Here is an 18,046-nt window from a genome sequence, read left to right as displayed (position 1 = left end):
AAATGCTGGACAATCTCTCCGTCTTGTCATGGTATTCCTTCGGGTTGCTTCCTTGGGCAGAGGCAACACCAAATTTTAATTCAGAAAGAGTTTTTTCCGGCCCACCAAACTGGGAACTTGTGGAGGGGTGAGGGAAATTACAGCAACTTGGAATAAATGAATTCTGTGCACGCTCTCCACATAGCTTGATAAATCATGGTTGGGTCCATCTGACTCTCACGTAATCACTCTGAAAATTATTTGGAAAATTATTTGGAACTCCTTAGTGGCAGGTACACAGGAGAAGGAGGAAATCAGATTCCAGGTGGGAATTTTTGCACATGAAAAGTAAAGTGACTTCAAACTCAAAGTATGTGTAGTTTCATTAGTCAGTGTATTTCTGGAGCCCATCATTCATCCCCGTGTCTGACCAGCTATTATGCTACTACAATATCCCACATATCAATGAAAAAAAAAATGATTAGTTTCTCCGGCAGCTTCCCCGTTCGCAGCAGCAGCCGTGCTGGTCTGTGCCACTACGTTTCGCAATTCCACAAATTCTTGCTGTAAGGCCGGTGTAATTAATTCCTGAAGGACCCCAACTTTTATTAGAAGTGCCAGCCTGCTGCATTTACCACAGGAGAGTTTCTTGAACTTTCTTTGGGCTGACAGTTCATTAATAAGCAGCCTCCTCCACAGTCTCTCTACTGGTTTTTGTTCTCCTGTGCCTTTTCATCAAGCAATCCATTTATTAATCTCGCCATTAATCTCCGCCAACAGGCATTGTATTCCCCAGGCAGCTCTATATTTTTGTCACTAATTTTTTAAAAAATTGTTCGCCAACAAAAATCACTCAGTCTCAGTTGACAATTTTCCTAGACCCTGTTGGGATGTGGGAGCTTTCTGAAATTATTTCATCCTTGCCTAAGACGACGAAAATCATAATTTTCAGGAGGGCTGGGGAAACAAGATGAGTGACAGAAGTTTATGCAGAAGGGTGAATGAATCCCAAATATCTAACCTTATGAATTTTCTCACAGACTTAAAGAACAGTCCGGTGATTCCTAAGGGTCCTCTAGAAAGAAGTACCCCAAAGAGAAAATATTTTAAAAGGCATTTTCTTGGCCCACAGAAAGCAAGCTTGCTCAAATACAGGATCTATGTTTTACATACATGAATCTTCCCAGTGGGTGCTTAATAAATACTCTTGTGTTGCACTAATATGGTAGCCACATGTGGCTATTAAGCACTTGAAATATGGCTAATGCTATACACTGAAACGATAATATTGGCTATATTGAGTTAAACACAATATCTGAAAATTAATTTCACTGTTCCTTATTTTGTTAAAATGGTTACTAGCAAATTTCAAATTACATGTATGGCTTGCATTATGTTTCTATTGGACAGTGCTACTCTGTAAGTTTTGGGACATTGAGTAAATCAGTTCAGCACCTCAGTTTTCTCATCTGTCAAATGGGAACATTAATCTCAATCAGTCTGACTTTACAGGAATGTTGTGAGGCCCAAAGACAGTAATGCCCATAAAGGCCCTTAGAAGGTGATCCAGATCATGCGTTTTCGTTTTCTCTAACCTACCAAATTTTGCACAGCACTTTCAAATGTCCTCAACATTGCTCACAACTTTGTGAGGTAGGTTTATTTACGATCCCCATCAATCAGCTGAGAACCGGGGCTCAGAGAGGTGCCTTCTGCTGCCATGCTGGATGCCCCCAATCCCACCCGTCCCTGCTCCTTTAAAGGCAGCCTGGCATTATTTAGCCTCTGAGTTTTGTCTTCTCACTACCATTTATATAATAATAATATTAATAATAATAATAATACACACAAGAGTCTGGAGGTGAAAGAGAACATCTCAAGGGAACATCGTGACCTACTCTGTCTTCAGAAAGTGACAACATGCAGGATGCCCAATGCATCCTCTTCAGCTAACTAAAGATAGTGTCCCAAGATCCCAGTAGGAGCCCTGCTTTTGTGATTCTAGTTGTCCTGATAGCTCAGACCTGCAAACCCTCAGAAGGGGAGAGAAAGTGAGGAGGCCAGAGGAGAGAGAAGGACTTTCAGAAAATCCCCAAGCTACTAATAGGTTTCCTGAGGCAAGAGATAGGATCAGAGCACAGTTTTAACCACATCCTGCCTTCTGCTGGCTCCTGAAAGGCTCAGGCAGTCGGTCTGGCTAGCACAACTTTTCTACTGGAAGTGAATGACAGCAATGACAATAACTGCTGCTGGGGTGAGGACAAAATGTGAACTTGAACTAAAAATACTGGGCCCAAGCATGCTCAGGCTCTGATCCGTCAACACTCAGCTTCATCATGGAAGCCCACGGAAAGGGACAGCACCATTCAAGGAATTAATATGGCTTCTGGCAAATGAAGCATCTAATTATTAAATAACCACCACTGTAGGTGTCGACCACTCCATTCCCAGAGGAGATCAGATAAGCAGGTGGCTCGGCTCCCAGCAACCGCAGTGGTCACGTAGGCATTTCAACTCCAACCGTCTAGCTCTGCCTGCTCGGAAGTGAACTCTGAAATTGCAGTCTGCCAAAATATATTCCAAAAGTCATGATGTCCTTTATATATTTTTAAGTAGATCTTTAAAAAAAAAAAAAAGTCACTTGTTTCCTATGTAAGAAATGTTTGAAGTTGGAGGCAAAGGAGAGAGGAAAGAAACTTCTCTAACTGGGATTAATGCAAGTTGGAGTAAAATAAAAGGAAGTCAGTCCTAGCAAAAAGGGAACTTAAAAGGAAACCAGTAGTAGATCATATAGAGTTTGTTTTGGCCTGGACTGCAGTATTACTGAGTTCTCGACCTCTGCACAAAAAGAAAGGAAAAAAAAAAAAAAAAACCTCAGCTATTATCTAGACTAGAACTCCTCCACTCTTCAAATGCATGTGTGATTCAAGCACATTTCCAATTTTAAGTGTGTTTACTATATTCAGTAGAACAAGGAAGAAAAGTTCATGTCACCACTGGAATGGAACTGTTGAACCTGGTGGAGATTAGGGTCACCTCTGCCATGTGGTTGCTGGCTGGCAAAGCAACGTCTTGGTAGAAGTAAAGACTTTCCCCACAGGATCAAAAAAAAAAAAAGCCAAAAAAGTAGAGATCACTGTGATCAGAATTCATGTTTCCAGCTTTTGCTGTAACAGCTCTGCCCCATGCTAACAGAAAGGCCTCTGTGGCTTTACCTCTATCTGATAACTAAGGCTCATGCATGGAGGCTGCAGCCAGACTTCCATGCACCCTTTTCCTGTCCTCTTCCCTCCAAGGTGCCCTGGAGGCTGCTTGCCCAGAAATTTCTGCCCAGCAGGCTAGGATGAATAATTATTTCACAGTCACTCTCTTGGTATTGTAATTTCTCTCAAGCTCACAGCTAACCAAAGAAAAACCCACTGGGGATTCAATTTCTATTAATAAACACTTGGTCAGCACAAAAGATACAGGAATATTTGGAACTAGATTTTTACCCCTCCCCGGAGATGAATTTAATTCAAGCCCTTGGCTTTGATAACATTGCCCACCACCCTGGAAGCCACGTTAGACCTTCCACCTTCTGTCTACCTATGTGGGAAACAAATATTAATATTGTACTAAGTGCAAATACTATGTTAAATGTATATAAGTACACAAGGGAAAAGAGATTTATTAATTATGATTTTATTTTCTTGGGCACGAGCTGTCATCTGATGTATGTCTATGTTGAAGGCCAACCTGAATGGTGGACCATGCATTTCTCACTGACTTGTGGAACCCAAGATTCCCCAGAAACTCCATAGCTGCTAAGGAAGTTTCTCTCACCTGAATGACAGTCTACTGGTAACAAGCTCCACTGTCAAAGGCACCATTTGTGAATCACCAACATTCAATTAAAAATAGTCAAACCAGCAACTATTGCTTCCAGAGTTGAAGCAGTTTTACCTGCTAAAGGGAAAAAGTATGGCAAAAAGAAATGTCCTCATTTAAATAGGTACCACAGTTACTAAAGAAGAATATGCAAACCTAATAAAAGAGCAAAGAGAAAGGGAAAAGACTAGAGTGTCTAAAAAAAAACCCAACCAGTATGCATGGTAATATTTTTTCAAACACAGTGCACAGAAATTTCTAAGCAGCTGTAAGGACCAATTCATGAGTCAGAGCCTTGGGGCTCCAAGGAGGTCAGCGGGGCTCAAGGGAAGAGAGCAGAGAAGCCCCAGCTAGCTGTCTTTTCTGGGTGGAAATTGGAAAAAATTGTGCCTACTGAGGTTGGACCTCATTACTCCCTCCCTCCACCAGGAGAACATGGGTTACACCCTTCTATAGGATCTTACCTCTGGGCAGGCACAAACCAGGGTGGCCCTGGAAGCAGTCCTTCCTCCTAGGTCTGGATGGACAGGGAGAAAGGTCTTCGCCCTGGGACTGTTTAGGTGCCTGGACTGAACTTTACCCCAATAATTCACACCCAGAGGTAAAGATGAAGCTGGAGGAGTCTGGAGTTTGAAAGATATGACAGCTTCTTTGTGTGTTAAGACTTCAAGAGAATGCTCAAGTCTGCTTCTGACCATACCTACCAGGGAAAGTACTGTCCCCAAACCAATAAGAGCTTTCTATCAAAAGCTATGGGTCAAACTAACAGATAATGGGACTTCTTTCACACCTGCAGGAAATAAAGACCTTCCTCTAGCAGGACCAAGCACAGCTGCCACCTTCAGAAAGAGAATGGCACTTATCCATCTGGAAAAGAAGTAAGGTACAGAGGGTAGGAGGATGGATTCTGGATCCTCAATACCTTAATTTGAACACCAATTCTGTCCCTTATGGTGTCACACTGGGGAAATTTAGCTCTCCAGACCTCAGGTTCCTCTTCTGTAAAATGGGGGTGATAGCCTATTGCCTACCTCAAAGACTTGTTAGGTGGATTAAGTAAGCCAATACTTGTAAAGTGCTTTCCATGGGACCTGGCATGTAGTACATCTACATGAGCATTTGTTCTTATTATTTATCAGTACAAGTGCTGGCATGGACTGTGCAAGGGAAATAATCCAGATGGGGAACCCTGAGTGGTCTAGAAGCACTCACATTCAGAATACAGGTGGGCTCCGAAGTCAGAGAGACTGAGGATCAAATCCTGGTTCTGACTCTCATTCACTGTGTAACCTTGAGCAAGTTACTTTGAGTCTTCAAATGTATTTTATCATCAATACAATACATATTATAGCACTTACCTCATAGAGTAGTCAGAGGGGTAAATGAGTGAACTGAATGAAGCACTATCGTAGTGCCCGGCAACATGCAGTCAACATGCAGCAAATCCTAGATATTATGGTATAGAGATGTATGCTTTCATCCAGCTATGATCACTGGGTTCCATAAGGATCAACACCTGGTTTCAGAAGTCTAGTGACCTTTAGACAAAACTCTACCCATCTCCAATACTGGGGGACAGAGGATAGAGAAGATGGGGGAAACCACCTCCTATCTCTTCCCGTAAGTTGACTGGGTGCATTTTCTATTCACTGTTGTTCATATCCACGTGCGAGTATATGTAGCCATAACTCCTCAGATCTGTTACCTGAGGGAAAGGACGGAATTGTGTAGGGGCAAGGAAAGAATTGGGATTTTGAGAATTTCCTCAAAGCAAACTCACATTGTACGCTGCATATTTAATGTCAGATATGTACCATTATCTTTATTTCAGGGTGGAAAGGGAAACTAGATCCCAAGATTGGGGAGACAGAAGCTTTTGGGGGACAGGGGAAAAGAAGTGGGGTAGTCTGCCTCAGGGTGTCAGGTTCAACAAGGCAAACAAAATACAAACAAGTTTTTTCCCAGAAGTTCCCAATTTCAGACAGAAAAAAGAATGGAACCAGAAACCAGTAGAAGCACAGCGGAATATCCAAACTCCAAAAGTTAGGCCATTAAGCAATTAAAGATTAGTCCTATTTTCTAAGCTTTTTCAAACATTTCATCCACAGAAGCATTTAAATACCCTTTCAATTTTTTTTAGAAGTAGGAAAGAAGAAAACCATACAACTGCAGTAATGTTGGTGCAATTTTAAAACATCCCTATACCTGCCCATTCACCGTTACTGCAGGAGAGGCACAGGATCTTTGAAAAGTCATTAGAAAATGTTGTGAATTTAGGGTAGATGGAGCTTCAAAGACTCAGAGAGTACAAACTTCAAAGGAGCAAACTCTTTTCCTACACTAGCCACAAAATTCTTTTTTGAGATGTTATTACTTGAGAAATTTTCTGTAACAGGGGAAAATGGTATTTTTATGAGATTTGTGTAAAAATAACAGGACCAAAGGAAGTTCCAAAATGACACAGAAAGAATAAGCACATGTTTCTGAAAGATGAATCTGACAAAATTGCTTTATAACGGCCAACTAGAAGTTGGATTAGGAAATGTGAAAATTTATGTATAAAATGCAATTTGAGTTATTTTCCTACTTCCATAGCAACCATAAATTCAGACCTAAGTCAAAATCCACCACAGAGACTGTTTGGAGAATTGCTATGAAACCAGCAGTTGTAGCACTTTATCCTGGACTCCTTCTCTTTCTAGGCTGTTCAGTCCCTCCGATGGGCCCCTTCCTAATGTCCCACAGAGTGAGTCCAGGCTTGGGAGAGAGGAAAGTAAGGGGGGGCGTGTGTCCTGAGAAGTCGACACTGCAACTCCTCCCAGTCCCCAACCCCCAAGGGGGTATCCCGGCCCATCTCAACAGCGCCCACACCGGCACCAAGGCCTTCCTCCCAGTCTGGGGTGAGACATCAGCTGAATCCACAAGGAGCCAAAAAGCGAGAGGTGTGTCAAGGTCATTCCATGGGGAACCCTTCCAACTGCCCCTCCACGGCCACTAGAATAACAGCAATGACACCTGGCAACAGGCGGGAGCAGCTACTCAAGAAGGATGGCAATGACCCCGCCAGTTTTAGCCAGGGGAGGGGGTTCAGAATGGGTGCAAATCCTGCACCCATTCCAGGGACGTGACCCACCGAAGGGAGGCGCCGAGCTGGCGGGCTTGGGGCAGAATGCTGAGCCTGCGGTGCAGATCAGAACTGGTTTCTAGCTAGGAAGGGAGAAGAAGGAGGATAAGGAAGTGTGACCATTCTACTTCTATCTGTGTAACCTGCGCACATTTATTCCTCCCCTACGCCCCACCCCGCGCAAAAGTGATGAGAATCCGAGATTCGATTTGATATGCCAGATTTTCAGATCAAAGGGAAAGGTTTCCCCTGTCCGCACGCCTCAGCCGTCAGAAACAGAAGAGGCGCGTCCCCGTACCTCTCTAGAAACTACAAGGCCCCTGATGGGAGAGTCAGGCCAGTCCCAGGCTCAATCCCCTAAATGCAGCCGGGGCACTGGGATGCGCCGCTGCGGACGTGGAGCCAGGACTCCCGCCCCTCCTCCACCTGCGGGATGCGAGGTCCCCCAGGGGCGGCCGTTCCCCCACCCAATCTCCCCGGGCAGGCTCTTTTCCTTCCTTCATTACCTCACTACCTCCTTCCCTTGACGTCAGCCCCGGGTCCCCGCGCGGAGGGGTGGGAGGATGGGATGGGTTTGGGGGCAGTCGGTGTCAGGATCTCCGCAGCACCCGGGAGGGGGGGAGCTATGAGGTCATGTGCGCCCAATCCTGAGGCCCCAAAGGCCGCGCGCTGCCACTTCCCTGCGCCGCCCCACTTTCCCGCCCTGCGCAGGCCGGACTGTGTGCTACAGTTACTAGGCAACCCTATCGGAGACGCGGGATGCCAGCCAAGTTCACCCAAAGTTGAAGAATAAATTTTGGGGAGAGAAGGTGGAGGGTGGAGCGAGAGGCGAGAAAAGGAAGACCGGAACACAGAAAACGCTTGGAGGAGAAAGAAGCTGGTCTTTGGCCTCCGACGAACAGGAAGAAGGTGAGATGCGGGCTGGAGCAGGCTCCCCCGACCGGCCCTGTTGCAACCCGACCACCATCCCGCTCACAGGCCAGGGTCCCAGTGCGTAGCCGGGGCGCTGGGAAGGACGCCCACAAACCTGCCGCGGGGTGGGGAGAAGGCTGTGGCCAAGGTACGCGCCCTCGAAGTCCTTTAGCCGGTGTGGCCAGTGGGCGAGGAGGGGTTTGAAGAGTGAGAAGAACGGAGCGGGAGTGGACTCCGTGTTTAATCTTTGGAAGGTAACTTCTTCCTAGCAAAGACTCTTTAAAAAATAAAAATAATTTCGAAGTGCCGCTCCTCCTTCTTCAGCTCCAAACTGTAATTGCCCTCATTTACATATGCAAAGAAAGAACAACCAGAAGGCCGGGGATAACAGCTTTAATTTGCTCTAAGTAGCTAGGTCTTCTGCCTCCAGGACCCTGCACGCCCGAATCCCGGGTTGCCCCACGTGGGACGTCCCGCGCCTTCGCCTTCGGCTTGCGCGCCCCCTCCCAGGTCCCAGGGACTCAGACACGGTCCCAGCGCCTTCCTACCTGCTGTAGGGCGTCCTCAGCAGCAGGGCCTGGCTGCCAGTGCAGCTGTCGGTGGGGGTGTGGCAGCCATAGACTGGGGGCGGCACCGAGTACTGCTGCTCACCTGTGGAGAGTCCGAAGGACTCGGGGTAAGAGGCCGCGGGTGGGGGAAATGCGAGCATCCTGAGCTGGGCCCCAGGCTGAGCTAGGGACATCGGGCCGGATGCAGGGCGTGCAGAGCGAGGCGGTCCAGAACGTAAAGAGCCAGGCTGCTCACTTTACGTTCCCTTCGCCGTCGCCGCGCGGTGCACCTCGCGACATTCGTAAACTTGGTTGAATGGCTTTGCCCCTACCACATTTGGGATGGAAGGAGACTCAGTCTTTTAAATAGAGTAAAATTGGGCTATTTCTAAGGTCCTTTAGATTTCCTCCTCTCCCTCCCCCAATTTGCTGTGGGTTGGAAATTCCTTGGCGGGGGTAGCGTGACCAAGGGGAGAATTACCCTACTTCGTTCCCTCCCGCTTACCCAGAGAGCCTTGCTGGCCCATGGGATCCTCATGCTTGAAAGAGTGGTTGGGGAACTGCGCCGCGTGGTGCGAGGGCGTGTGGCCGTAGCTGGGCGTCCCGTCGAAGGTGACCGTGCTGTATCCTGCGGGAGCGGCAGAGAGAAGCACAGTGTCAGCAGGGCTCGGGGGAGACAGGGACCATGGGTCGGAGCAAGAACCCGGGCGGGGCGGAGGTGTCGACCCCACTATTCGGATGCCCAGCGGAGGGTAGCCCCGCCCCACCAGCCTCCAGGACTTCCAGCCGGAAGCGGGCCCACATCCGCAGGTGTGATCTCGGGACAGGCTTCCCCGCCCTTTGACGACTAAAACCCTGACATCCCCGCTGTCTCCCAATTTGTTTATGCCTCTGTCTTCCACCGTGTCTGCGGCTTCTGCAGCGAAACCCTGGCAGGTTAAGTATAAAAACCGTCGCCCGCTCAGCGGAGAAAGTTGTTCTTCCCCAAAACAAACACTGCGGCTCTCGCGCAGGGGCAGCGCGAGCGAGCGAAATGAATCTGCTCGGCTGACCCCGCGCTGACTCCGAGCTGTAAATCAAGGGCCCGCGCACCAACTTTCATTAATTACTCGGAGCCAGTTAAACGGTCTGGTCTTAAAATGGGGAGAGTAATTACCGGGTAATGTTATCTGTCTGGGGCTGCAGGACCCAACACCACAACACTCGAGGCCCTCGGGAAAGCCGGCGAGGGGACAAAGAAGTGAGAGGGGAAAAGAAGGGGCCCTTCCAGTTGGGCCCTCGTCCTCAATCCTGCGTCCTCCTCCTCCCCCTCTCCGACCCACCTGGCGCCCAGAGGGTCAGATTCTGACCACTGCTGTAGGGGCCAATTTCCTCGCTCCCTAGGCCCGAACACTGGTTTCTTTTAGAGTGTGTCTCCATAGTGTGTCTCTTTTTCCCTCCTAGGCAGTGCACGGGCCTTCTGCCTCGGTTTCCCTGCCGAGAAACTGCCAAGGGCAGTATCACCTGTGTTCCTACCCATCTCTCCGAAAGCGAGTAAAGGAATGGGTTGTCTCAGTTGGAAAACATAGCCTTTTATGATTTTTATTAAATTGCTTTAAACATATACCCCATCAGCCTCCGGAAAGCTGTTGCCACCTCTGGGGAAAAAGCATGGTCTGGCTAAAAAAGCTCAGTCCTTGGTCCCTGAACCCAAAGGTGGACTCCTCTACTTCTAGTGCAGCCTGGGGAGTCAGTGGCCAAGCAGCAAAAGAGACCAGTCGGCTGCTCCCAAGGGCTCCCTGCAGGACCACTCCGCCATCCTCAGTTCCACCTAGCCCAGCGACTGACCCCCGACGGTGTTTGGTCTCCAAACCCCACAAAATTCTCAGGCGTTGGGGCAAACAACCTCCATTCCTCTACTCTTGCCCGGTATGTCCAACGTTCTGCAACAAGTGTCTTCCAAGACTTAAACAGGACAGAAAAAGGAAGCCCTTACCCCCATCTTAGAAACACACTGCCACCCACCCGGAAAACAAAAAAGGAGCTTGTATCTCCGGAGCAGGAGGATGGTGTGTTAGAGTAGGGGGCGGGGAGCAAATCGTAACTATACCGTACAGGTCTGGCTTAAGTCTCACGCAGGGTCAACGCCACAGGTTGAGGATTTAAGAAGCCACCAGCTTTTATAACCTGCACGACCCCAGAGGGCCTCTATTTCTCGCCTGCTAAGTGGGCAAAGATAACGCGCGGCCGGCCCCCTTAGTTCTCAGGCATGGGTGAGCTAGCTTGGGCTTCCAGGGACTTCCTTGTGAAAGTGGAGGCCCGGTCCTGTTTGAGGCCTACAGATAGCTTACCAACGAAATTTGGCTCCGGGCACCCAATTTTGCCCAGAGGGGAAGGTGGAATTTCTGAAAGGGCATTTTTTAAGTACAGAGGAGAAATAGAAGCGACAGATAAATTTTTTCTAGACGAACCCTTTTCCATTCCTGGGCTGAAGAGCAGGTAGTGACCCGTGGCACCGCGCAGTCCTCAGAGCCCTGCTCCGCAAAGCAACAGTCGGTGCGCGGGAGGGCGGCGGGTCCTGAACTGCAGCTGCTGGGCGCAGGCCGCGGTCGCTCCGCACCCTGGAACTCCGGCCGAGGGTGCCGGTGCCGGCCAGGCTCCCTACCCGCCCCCACTCTGAGACAGGACACGCAGACCTTGGCGGGCACCGGGGCTCGAAACCCCTCCCTCAGTTCCCCCAGGTAGGGCAGTGGCGAAAGAGCCCGCGAAGCGGAGAGAGGGCTCTTTTAATTAGAAGCTTATCGGACATGAGTCTGATTAGAGAGCGCTGTCCCCCAGCCCCGCGCTGGGCCTGGCACAGAGAGTGCGGGGGCTGGGGCCGGCCGGGGGGAGGGACAGCTGCCGGCTGGAAGGAGCAGCGTGTTCAAAGGCTCCTTGTACAGGCCTTGGAGGGAGAGGCTGTAGTGGCCAAGACAGTGCCTTTCCCACGGTTAGTCCCGGCCTGAGATGGGAGGTGCAACCTTGACCTTAGGATGAGGCGAGAAGCGCTCTGATCCTTCCTCCCCTGCTCGCGGCTGCGGAGAAGCCCAGAAACCGCCTGGCCCTGCCAGCCCCTGGGGAGCTGAGGGGTGGAATGGACAGCAGGCTCCTTCAGGAAGGTGCTAGGAAGGCTGAAAATGATGACTGCAGCTGCAGCGGCGAGAGCTGAGAAAACCTGTACCCCAACGAAATACCCTCTCCTATGTGATGGGAAGGGGGAGCCTTTGGCCCTGGGCTTAGCTGCCTCCCCACGTTACTCTAGGGTGCCTGGTGGTCTCAAGGCCAGATCCTGTGTTAGAGTTCTGCCCGACAGCAGAACTGGGGGATCAGGAAGTGACTGGCAAGCAACATTTTTCCCTCTCTCTTAGCCCTGCATTTAGTTTGGACTACCCAAGTCCTCATCCTACATCTGACACACCCTTCAACTCACACACACAGACTGCAGGGAGTTCAGTGCCCATCCAGCAGGCCAGGAGAAATACGTCTCAACAGTGGGGCCAAGATCCCTGAAAAGGGTGGTAGAAATAGCCTAGAATGGTCTGGGTTCCAGACCCAGCTCTGCCACAAACTGAGACCTCTTGCACACCTAATCTCATAGACCTTCCACTTCCTCATCCGAAAATAGGGAGCTCCTCCAGTGTCAGGCTGTGCGCTTCTTGCAAAGGTTCTGGAGGCCATTAATTGTCTTAATAGTTAGTCCCAGCACCTGGCAGAGTGGGCGCGTGATGTTTGCTAAATTAATGTTTAGAATATAAGATCCCAGCTATAATATTTAAGAAATTTATTAAATCAACATGGTTGTGAAGTTTGGAGGGGGTGTGAGTGGGCACCAGCCATTGCCCTTGCCTGTGGGCCATGGCTAGGCTGCCCTAGGGATCCAGAGACAGCCTCCATTCCTCTTCTCTGGAGTTTGGCCTTGGCACACTGATGGCCATTCCCACACTTTTGAGAGAAGGAGCCGATGCCCATGCCTCTCACAGCCCAAGCCTTCAGCCAGGCTGTTCCTGGGGGGAGCAGCAAGAACCCCAGAAATCAGAAGAGTAAATCCAGAATCTTGAGACCTGAGGGCTGCCCTTGTTGCTGACTCCTGGGTAGGGGTGGAGGGCGTCTCACATCCCACCCCAGCTCCCAATGAGCCCCAAAGGCTGCACATGCTTGATCTATTAATGTTTTTATTTCTGGTGAAAACTTAAGCCTGCAGACAAGAACCAGCTTACAGGTTATATGATCTGAATCTGGGGCCCTCTCTCCATTGGGATTTTCCCCCAGGGTGGAGAGGGAGGACACATTCACCTGCTAGTCGTGCCCAGTTCCCAAGCTCTTTTTCTCTGTGGCAGCCAGGCCTGTCTACTATAGAGGAATCTGGAGAAGTGTAATGCCTGCTGGCTGTGAGGCCCACAATCCCGCTCCCACGCTTGGTTGATGGGACCTGGAACACCAGACCTGCCCTGAAGAGGGCTGGACACAGGGCACTCAAACCGAAGTGACAGAGCCCAGGTTTCAAAAATTCCCCACTGACCCAAGATGGACAATAATAATAATAATAGTAATGGCGCAGTAGTATTTTGTGACCCAGGGGCATATATCAGATAGTATCTCAGGATTCTCCTAATAACATGCATGCACACAGAGCCTCACATCACACACCTGCCTGCCAGTGGCTGGGTTTCTCACCCAGTCATGTTTAGATGGGCTGTCGCGTTCTGTATTTAGAGCCTCAAGCTGGAAGAAAAAGTCAGGCTTCTGAATCTCTGGCATATATCTTCTGGCTGGACCCAATATCCACGTTGCCCATCTCAGCTCACCTCTTACAGACGGCGAAACTGAGACCTGGAAATTTGCCAAAAGTAACACCAGCCTGCTAAATGAAGGTGGCACAATCTGACAACAACGAGCCTCTGAGAGAGCACAGTGTTATTCCCATATCCCTTGAGTAGGAAACACTAATTTCACCAACGAAAGACCTAGAGCGGATGGACTCCTTGGGTCTGCTTGAGGTTCCTCCGCGGGGCACTGGTCCCAGATTCTCTGGGCGAAAGGGTGGTGTTGGTTCTGCAGGGCTTCGGATGGGCCAGGTGCTGTCCGCTGGACGAAAGTAGGAGATACGCGTTTATAAGGCGAGGGCAAGAGTGGCAAAAACAAAGCCCTTCTTCCACGCTTTGGGAGCCCTGGCACCTCCCGCAAACAGTACACACTTGGCTTCTCCCATCCCACGCGTTCCAAAACATCCCAGTCCCTAAGCCCCCACGAATTTTTGCTCCAGGAAAAGCACCTACCATTGTGTTAGTAAAGTGCTTCCTAAAATATCATATCAAACCTACTGGCTTAGGTTCTCAAACACGCAGAAACCCAATGAGAATAAATGAAGAGGCCAAACTCCAGGGTTTCTGCACCCTCGGTGCGCGCCGGCCTCGGCGAAAGAGAGGTGCGCGGGCCCCAGCGTAGGATTAGAAAACACATGACACTTGTGCGCCATGGTCCCTGGTACACTCACTGAAGACAGCAAATACATTTGTCCTTCTTCTACACCGGAGTCTTGAAGAAATCTTTCCCCAGCCAAGCCCCGCGTTTACACGACGAGAAGGCGCCCTAGCCGCAGGGAAAGAAAGGCCGATACTCAGGCCTCATTCCATTGCCTGTGGCAGAACCTGGTCCCGCATAGCTTGGAATCGGATAAATCAGGTTCTCTTCCGTCCCCCAAGCCTGCGTGGCCGTTGCCTGAGCCATCCACTTCTATCCTACTATAGGCGGGGAAGCCACTTAATTACTGGCCAGGACATTTACTCATTCTAGTGCTCTGTGATACTTATCGCGTGCCTAAAGTATGCCAACACCCTAGTAAGAGCTGGAGGTGCTCCTGGACGTTTTGGCGCGGCGGAGGCAGCACAGGCTGTTTGTTCATGTCGCGCTGGTCCCATTCCGAATCCACAGCCTAGACGTCTAAAAAGCCCTATGCCTAGTGACAATTTGGTGGTACCTTGAATATCAAAACCACTTCCCCAGACAGAGCCAGACACTGCACTGGTCCCCTTGTCCCAATCCCCAAAAACCTAGCAGTCTCGGAATCCCCGGGGCTCCGAGGGGCCCCAGACGGCCTCCCGGCTCTTGCGAACAGTCGGGCTCCCGCTCTGGCTGGCTGTGCAGGATGTCGCGAGCCCATGCTCCCTCTCTGCGCTCTCCTCTCCCCAGCCGCCGCTTCTGCTACCCTCACAAACCTTGGGGAGGCAGCCGGGTTAGAGCTGGGGCAGGGAAGGGGTAGGAGAGGGGAGAGCCCGCGCGCAGCTAGAGCTCAGGCGCCACCGCCCCGCTTGTAGGGGGCGCTCCCCGGCCTACTTACCCTGGTTGCGAATAGCGGGCTGGCTCTCCAGGCAGCTGGGCAGGTAGGGCGTGTTGGGAAACATCCTGGCCTGGCCGGAGGAAGCCTGGCTGGGCGGAGGAGGAGGACCGAAGGGTCCGTAGCGACAGGCTCCGGCTGTGCCGGTGAACTGGCCAGAGAAGTGCACCGTGAAGGCGCTCAGGCACTGCTCCTCGTGCGGCTCCGCGCCGCCCCAGCTCGGCTCCTGTTTGATAAAGGAGTGGGGCGGCGGCGGCGGGGGTGGCGGCGGAGCCGGCGGCGGCGCCGGGCCGCCCAGCGAACCGTAAGCCGAAGCGCCCGGGGGCGCGAAGTCCAGCACCGGCGCCCACTGCGCGGCGCCGCTCACTGGTAGGGCGCAGCCGCCGCCGCCACCCAGTGAGGGTACAGCCGGCAGCAGGGCGTTCAGGTCCCGCACGTCGGAGCCCATTTGCTGCGGCTCTGCCCCGGACGCCCCGCGGCTCCACAGGCCCTGCGGACGTTCGGCGCTCCACTCAGCCGCGCCTAACTTGGCCCAGATGCCGCCCGAGTCCCGTACCGCCGTCTGCTCCGGCTGCTGTAGGCACCCAGGCCCCGAGAGGAGCGTGTGCTGAGACGCCGGCTCCGGGGCACACGTGGAAGCCGGCTGCTGCGGCAGGAGGAAGTCCAGGATCGCGGCGAGGAGGCGGCGGGGCCCCGGCTCCTGGGCTGCGGTCCCGGCGCTGGGTGGGTGAATGAGTGGGAGGGAGGGCGGGAAGGGGGAGCGGACAGGCGATCGGATTGCGGAGCGCCCGCGGGTGTAGGCGCTGCCTTGAACTCCTTACCCCAGCTGCCTGGCTGCCCCCAGCTTCCCAAAGCTCAAATAAGAGGGGCTGGCGGCGGGGGAGGAGGAGGAGCCAGGAGGCTCGGTCGCTCCATTCACACAGCAGCCCTAGCCTGGCCAGGCTGCGCGAGCTGCTCCTGGAGGGAGCCTTCGCAGCGGGGGTGGGGGCGGGCCTGAGGGAGCGTCCCTCTGGGAGACACCCTCCTCTTCTACCCGCCACGCGCTCTCGGCTGGCCTGTGTGGCACAACCCTCCCCCCACCTCCCCTTCTTGGTCTTCACGAGTGTGCGAGCCTCCCGGCACTGGCGAGTCCCCCCAGGTAAGCAGAGTGTCTCCTCAGCATGGGAGGTGGTGGGAGTAGAGATGGGGCTGATAATCTAAGAGGGCGGTTTGGAGGGAGGGGCAGGTAGGTTCCCAGAGGGCGGGAACTTCAGGAAAGCGCAGAGAACTCTCAGGCTTCTAAGAGGACGATACCTTTGCTTTGCACTCGCGAGTCCGGCTCTTGCTTCTAAAGCCGTTGGGTTGGAGTGGTGGTCGTGATCTTGGGGTCACTAGGGAGCGGGGCGGCCCTTGTGCGTTCCGGAGGTCGGGACTCGAGCGAAAGTGCCCCAGCTGAGTGACCGGGAGATGCACCATTTATGATAAGGGGGGCACGTTTTGATGTCTGGCAGTTGGTTACTTGGCGAGGTTTACGCCCAGCGGAGGGTGGTTGCCGCCTACTTAAAACTGGAGTCAGCAGCACTTAAATTTACGTTTCTAGTGAAGAGTATTTGATTCTTCTACGGTTAAGCCGGGAAAACAACTGATGGTTTTAGTAGGGAAGAAAACCCTTGGGGAAAACGCCCAGAGTCTGCGTATATTCCGGCTCGAGCATCCTGGCGCCCGTTTTGGGGAGGGAGGGGCAACAGGGAGAGTTTGGATACGAAGCCAGCCAGGAAAGAGTGACTCCTAGAACAGTTCCGCCGAGCATTGCCTGCGCTCAGGGTCGGGGTTGCTATTCTGGATGCGCAATGATTGACCAGGAGGCGGAAGCCAGTTAGGGAGACCAAGAAGTGGGGCAGGGAGAGCCTCTGTGGGCCCACGGGCCGAGGCAGTGTTGGAACAGTTGGGAGCTCCGAGAGTTTGGCTTCGCCGAATCAGATTTTTTCCTCCGCCTAGTCGCTCTTTGGCAGTAACACCCCAGAGCAGGTGTTTGGGGATTGGTTTTGTTTTGGGTTTTTTGGTTCTTCTAAAGTAGTCAGGATCTATTGGGAAACGGCCCATAAGCAAGAAGCGCCGGGAGTCCGGAGTGAAGTGCGTTTCAGGGGCTCGTGGAAACGCCCAGGAGCGCAAGGGGGCAGCGCCGATAGTGCAGCCTGGGAGGAAAGTAGCCGACTGCAGTCTGGCCTGTCGCACCAAGCTGGCCGGGGATGGGGCCCGCAGCTTCCCAGCCAAGCCTATGTGAAGCAACAGTCAAGGTAGTTGCAGTTTTACAAAGACACAGCGTTTCAGTAGCCTTAACATGCTTTCCACTTCATACGCTTTGGTTTTAACTTGCTTCGTGTAAAAAACGCCGTCGCTGTAAATTCCGGCTGCGGTCCCAAAGCGTTTGGGGGCTCGGGACCTACACGCCGGCGCGCAATTCCCTCCTCTTGGGGTTGCGCATCCAGTAGGCTCAGGAGACCCCGAGGGTAAAAGTCCGGAACGTGGGCTATGTCCCCTGCCACTTTTGCGTTTGTGGACACCTCCCTTCGCTTCTTTTGGTGCTTGACTTCGCTTCGTCTTCACTCAGAAGCTTTTTTAAAAATAACGAAAGAAGAAAGAAATGAAAGGCTCTCGAGGACCCCTACACTCTGCCCACTCCTCTTCCTCACGCCCCATCCCTGAACCCCCAGAATCTGTAGCGGGGCTTGCCCGGATGGGCAGAGGGCACGCGCATTTGGTCTTTTTGGTGGAGAAAGTTCCTGCGAAACGAAACTTCTCAAGGCCACATTGCCCCTAGAACGCCCAGACCCTTGTGTCTCCCTCCTCATCACTGCCTTTTATTTCTGCTTCAAGTCGTTTTCCTTAACCACAAGCACTACGGGGGAAGTGGAGCCCTTTATGAAAAGCCAGGAACTTCCATTTCCAAACCAAAAGACCGAGCTCGTTTCTTTCATCCTCCTTTGCAAGTTTTTTTTTTTGAGGGGGGGCGGTGTTATCTGGAAGAAGGCTAGCTTGAATGTGAGTTTTTGTGTTTTTGAATCCCAGGTGGGGCAAAAACACTTAAATCTCTGCCGGTACATTTAAAAATTAAGTTTTTGCCCACGAGTGGGGTGGGGTGCAGAGGTGGGTGGGAGGAAAGGGGAGCCAAGCAAACTTACGACTCCTCTCAATTCTGCCATTTGTTTTCTCAGAATCCTGGCAGGGGGGCAGGGGGAGTGGAGGAAGAGCAGTGGTACTATCCCCATTTCAACCCGGGGT

At 51.8% G+C, this 18,046-nt stretch overlaps 1 protein-coding gene across 4 annotated transcripts in view; it reads right to left on the bottom strand.

Annotated features, from left to right (window-relative positions):
- WT1 (Wilms tumor 1) overlaps positions 1-15,613 on the bottom strand; it is a 56,264-nt gene extending 40,651 nt beyond the window's left edge. For 2 of the 4 annotated variants that reach the window (XM_012649583.1, XM_012649584.1), the window contains exons 1-3: positions 14,789-15,613; positions 8,939-9,061; positions 8,434-8,536 (exon numbers count right to left, since the gene is read on the bottom strand). In XM_012649583.1, the coding sequence (XP_012505037.1) occupies positions 8,434-8,536; positions 8,939-9,061; positions 14,789-15,233 (671 nt within the window). In that variant the 5' untranslated portion in view covers positions 15,234-15,613. Of the gene's footprint in view, positions 1-8,433; positions 8,537-8,938; positions 9,062-10,883; positions 10,894-14,788 lie in introns of those variants that run through there. The other 2 variants (XM_012649585.1, XM_012649586.1) reach the window with 1 other exon arrangement.
- Positions 15,614-18,046: the final 2,433 nt, after the last annotated feature.

Source organism: Propithecus coquereli, unplaced genomic scaffold (assembly GCF_000956105.1).
Source record: "Propithecus coquereli isolate 6110/MARCELLA unplaced genomic scaffold, Pcoq_1.0 Scaffold30, whole genome shotgun sequence".
Classification (NCBI taxonomy): domain Eukaryota; kingdom Metazoa; phylum Chordata; class Mammalia; order Primates; family Indriidae; genus Propithecus; species Propithecus coquereli.
This window is presented reverse-complemented; position numbering and strand designations above follow the sequence as displayed.